Source organism: Pygoscelis adeliae, unplaced genomic scaffold (genome assembly GCF_000699105.1).
Source record: "Pygoscelis adeliae isolate BGI_AS28 unplaced genomic scaffold, ASM69910v1 Scaffold55, whole genome shotgun sequence".
Taxonomy (NCBI): Eukaryota; Metazoa; Chordata; class Aves; order Sphenisciformes; family Spheniscidae; genus Pygoscelis; species Pygoscelis adeliae.
The window spans coordinates 1,142,687-1,147,476 of record NW_008824804.1 but is presented as its reverse complement, the minus strand read 5'-3'; the positions used below and the strand labels follow the sequence as shown (position 1 = coordinate 1,147,476).

The 4,790-nt window shown below is 47.0% G+C and overlaps 1 protein-coding gene across 1 annotated transcript; it reads right to left on the bottom strand.

Annotated features, from left to right (window-relative positions):
* Positions 1–3,398: 3,398 nt before the first annotated feature.
* UTP3 (UTP3, small subunit (SSU) processome component, homolog (S. cerevisiae)) lies at positions 3,399–4,732 on the bottom strand. Its single transcript, XM_009324024.1, has one exon. The coding sequence runs from the start codon at positions 4,728–4,730 to the stop codon at positions 3,471–3,473; it is 1,260 nt and encodes a 419-aa protein (XP_009322299.1). The 5' UTR covers positions 4,731–4,732; the 3' UTR covers positions 3,399–3,470.
* Positions 4,733–4,790: the final 58 nt, after the last annotated feature.

Below are 4,790 nucleotides of genomic sequence, written 5' to 3'. Positions count from 1 at the left end.
CTTGCTAAGCAGGAGCCTGGCGAGGACGAGTGCCATCGCACGGCTGAAGCACGTCGCTTGGCAGTGTCAGCACCTTCTCCAGAAACACTGCTGGAGGAAGGAAAAAAAACACAGCGTTAACCGTGACCTTCTCACTTACTTTCCTGACCATCATCTGTGATCCTTCCCCTATTTCGCACATGTCCATTTTCACAGGGATCTTCAAAACCTATTTACCACCAGGGATTTCCCTTCAGCACAAAATATCCCTTTAAGAAGTATTTCTTAGAGTAATGTTACAGTGTCCCCCCTCCCATGGCATTAGTAATCACGGCCTTCCCATCATCACTCACACATAAAACCATATGGGAAAGAACTGTTTATGGCTTTGTCCAATATCTGAACTAAGCAACTGAACATAATGCCGTGTTTAATCTTCATTAAAACAGGTTGGCACAGTGGTCCAGGGAGACGTGCTGTGCCATCTGCTGGCTGCCTGCGCTGGGCGTGCCGATATGCTGCGTTCCCTCTTGCCTTCAGCCTTCATCCCAACGTTTCTGGGGAGCGCGTCTGTAACAGTGCACTAATTTATTATTTCCCTAATTTATTGCTCAGATGGAAGTTGCCAGAAATTTGCTTGCAAGCTGCCTAAAGCTTTTCAAGGGAACACAAAGCCGCCTTGGATACTTACAGCTCGCCTGCAGATCTACGGAAGATCACCAGCCCTTCCTGTTTGCACAAAGTGCGAAACGCACGTGAGCAGCTGCTGTAGTAATGAGATCAGTTAGCATCTCTGCTAGATATTTTCCTCATCCCATGCGGTGCCTGTTATGCAGCACCATTCCTCCCCAGAAAAAGCACCTAAGATGCTTTCCCCCCCCCCCACAAGTTACCTTTTACTCACCTCTTCGCAAAGCCTCAGGAGCGTAGCTCAGCATTATCAGTGATGGCCTCCATCGTGATTCCAGCGCGGAGTTAATAAAAGGTGTAGTTTTGGGAAAAGCTCTAGTTCCCTCCTTGGTAAGGCCAGGACCCAGTAAAAGCCATGCCTTTCTCACTGGGAACAGCAAGCTGCTAACGCTGGTGATTGCCGCTCACAGTAAGAGAGGATGAGTAAGCACAGGTGAAGGACATCTTAATCCCCACAGGTAATAGGTTACCCATCTCACCTGAGGCCATCAGGTTACACAGAGCATTGCTCAAATGAAAAGACACGTTCAGTGACCTCTTCGAGCAAGCCTCAGTGACCCTCTTGCAGAACAAGGCCCAGGGTTCAGCACAGACCTCGGCCCGAGGAGCTGAGCTAACCCCAGCTTCCCTGGAAAAGCAGGGCTCCAGACTGCGATTTTCATCTTAAAACAGTTGCTGCCAGGAAACCTCATGTTTCAAATGCTGTCCAGCTTTTGACCTCGTACAAGAGCCCTAGCTCCCTTTCGCTACATGCAAAGGACTGCATTCATTTCCGTGTCCCAGGAGGTTCTTTTGATCTTAACATCCTTCCTCCCCTTCGCAAGGATTTCGCCACATGAAAAGCATGTGGCTCACCCCCAGCCACTGCAGGATGTGACGAATTAATCCTTACTCCTGCACTTACCAGCCACCTTTCCTCTTCCCATACAGACACCTGCTACCAGCACAGGCAGCAAGTCCTAGCACTGACCTGAAACACCAGGTTTTTCTTCTCTGCTGCCATCAACACTCCTCGGGCCCTTACTGTAATTTCCATTACCTCTCGCCATGCAAAATGCCACAGCTCTGCAGGCAGGCAAAAATCTCCCAAGCGATTTCACGACGGGAATCAATTCCCAATGCTTTGTAGCCTGTTTCAGTGGAACTTTTTTTTTTTTTTTTTAAATTATGCAGCCTGTAACTGCTGTTTGGCCTGTCAGCAGCAGGGGGCAAACAAATGCAGGGCCATTAAAGCCAGCAGAACCTGTCATTTCACTATTTTGTCCTCTACATCTATCTACCATAGCAGAACCCCTCCAAAATCACCATGCATAGCTCCACATCCCATGGATCCGGGACATATAAGGACTAAAAAAAGTGTCCTTACTTCTGTTCCCACCTGTCCAGCTTACGTTTATTGTTTTTCTACCTCTCCCTTTAACAATCAGCGATGAAAATTAACAAAATATTCTCCAGGCAGCAATTAACAGCATGTTCCTGACAGAAACAGGCCTAGGATGTAAAGGTTTACATCAAAACCTACGGAAGCACATTTCACTTGCAGAAAATGAGCAGAGCGCCTGCATGTTTGAATTATAGCATCTAGCCTGTCACAGGTTCAAGAACACATGCTTGTACTTTGGCTTCCCCCAAGACTATCACACAAAAAAACCAAACCAAAACAAAAACCCAAAACAAACCACCTAGATAGACTAGTGCTTCCATAACATGAAACAGCATTTATTGACAAGACAGTTATTCCTCTGAACTGATTTCACATGGGACACAGAGTAGTACCTGTCAGATGCTACTGGTACACAAATCAAGGCATGGGCCCCCCCGAAACCTGTCTCAGACACAAGCGCAGGTCCTACCTGAGACAGTGTTAAACTTTTAAGAAAAATTAATCAGTCATTCCTCCTTTACAGCCTGAACTGGAACTGGCCACTCCCAGCAAGAACTTCAGAGTGGGGTTAAATGTGTTTTCCCACCAAATGACATGGAAGAAATGGAAACATTTTGAAAGTTGACCTTCAAACTGAAGACAACCTTACATCTTACCCGTTTGTCCTGTATCAATGCTACGTTAGACCTATAACAGCAGACAATAATTAACATATTTATCATAGATGAAGTGAATGTATTTATCACAGATACAAATAACTATGAAATCCAAAAAAGTCCTTGCTTTGCTGCTTAGTGAATTCAGAAGGAGGGGAAACTACCTCAGGCCACATGGGATTTAAGTAATAGCTTTCTGCTCAGTTACAAAATTACAAAGATGTAGGCGAGCCTAAAAGTAGCTAGTTCTTAAAGGTATGAGCACACCGAGTTAATCAGAACAAGAGTTAGAGAAAATACCATAACCACACATATCTCATTCTGCAGCTTAACACAGAAAAAGGAGGGACCAGACCAAGACAGTAAGAAGGAGGAGAAGGCAGTGACAGCTGCACGAATCCCATCCTCACCCGCCCTCGGCAGGTCCCTCCGTCCCATCCCATCTCCCCATCAGTCCCGCGCGGCCCATTGCATTCCCTTCGCTTGACGCATCCCTTGCAGCCTCTCGAAGCCGGTATTTACAGTATGGAAAGACGACAGCATCGCAATAGAGGAAAACACCTTAACACACAGGCCGGGCGGGGAAAGGCCCCTGTACTACTTTTAGAGGTGGCACCTTCTGAAAAGCACCCTCAGCAAACACACAAATACCACCCCACCCCCAGTTTTCTTAAGGATAAAAACCACAATTGTCTTTTATAAAATTTTTATTGGATTCAGTAGTGCTACTCGCAGCTCTCAGAAACAGAGAAAAATAAGTATCATTGAAGCTTCCTGCTTTTCTTAACTCCCGCGCGAATGCCAGAGAGTTCCCCGGCATATCTGTGCAATTCCCTCCGAACTTCACGGACCTGGCCCTTGCGGCGAATCTTAGCTCGCCGAAACTTCTCCCGATGCTTGACCCTGGGGTTGCGATCAATCTTCTTCCTTCTGGGTGTGAGGCCCTTGTTCTTGATCATCTGATAGGTCACACCTCTCTTTTTATTTGGATCCTCTCCTTCCAACACCGCTTCTTCTTCAAGCGTGTCTTGGTCTTCAGTTCTCTTCCTCTTGAGTTTCAACTTCTCCTCCACCATCTTATAGTATTTTAGGGCAGCCTCTTCATCCAGGTCCGACTCATCTGCATCAGCAGTAGTCCGGTCGTTAGCAAGTACAGGAGCACGTTTTGGTTTGTTTTTCTTAACATCCAGTGTGAGAAACACCTCAAACTTCTTCTCCTTCCGTAATTTATCTTCCTTCTTATCATAATAGTTTTTCAAAAGCATACGAACTTGCGAGGATAACTTTTGATCTATAACAGCTAGGTCATTGATTATATTTCTATAAGCAACGAGCCGTTCAATAACGGGGTGACTATGAACCGGCATCCTCTTGGACTTCAAAACCAAATAGAAACTGATATTGGCACAGTAATTCAAGTAGAGATGATACTTGGTCTGCAAATAGCGACTGCCTTTCCCTTGCGGGATAGTGCCATTTTTGACCATTTGCAGCAGCGGGTGCAGTTCATCCTTGAGCTCCATTAGCTTGACTTCAAAGTCCTCAATCAGCTGCAGGAGCTCAGGGGACTCCTGCTTCAGTAGCTTCAGCTGCTCCTTCTTGGAAAGGGCCTGCAAATCTTTGTCAATTTTCTGCCCCTTGCTGTCGTGGGTTTTCTGCTGCTCAGCCAGATAACCCTGGATCACATCCAGCCCGTAATCATCTTCCCCTAAGTCCTGCACCAACCGCCTCTGGATGACTTGAGCCTCCTGCTCCTCTTCCTCCTCCTCAGCATCGACCTCTTGCTGGCTACGTTTGCCTTTGGCCTGGGCATCGCTCCCGTAGTCAGTGTCGTAGTAGAGCTGCTTGCGTTGGCCCCAGGAGAGCTCATGGGGAAGCTTGGTGTCCTGACGGCGCTCCTCCAAGTCACTTTCCATAGACAGGTCCCCATCTTCATCGTCAACCTCATCTTTCTCCTCCTCTTCACCTTCTCCACCCTCATCCTCCTCACCTTCTCCCTCCTCTTCTGCACTGTGATCCATGTAAAGATTCAGCCCCTGTACCTCCTCTTCCTCCTCTTCCTCTTCCTCACCGTCTCCATT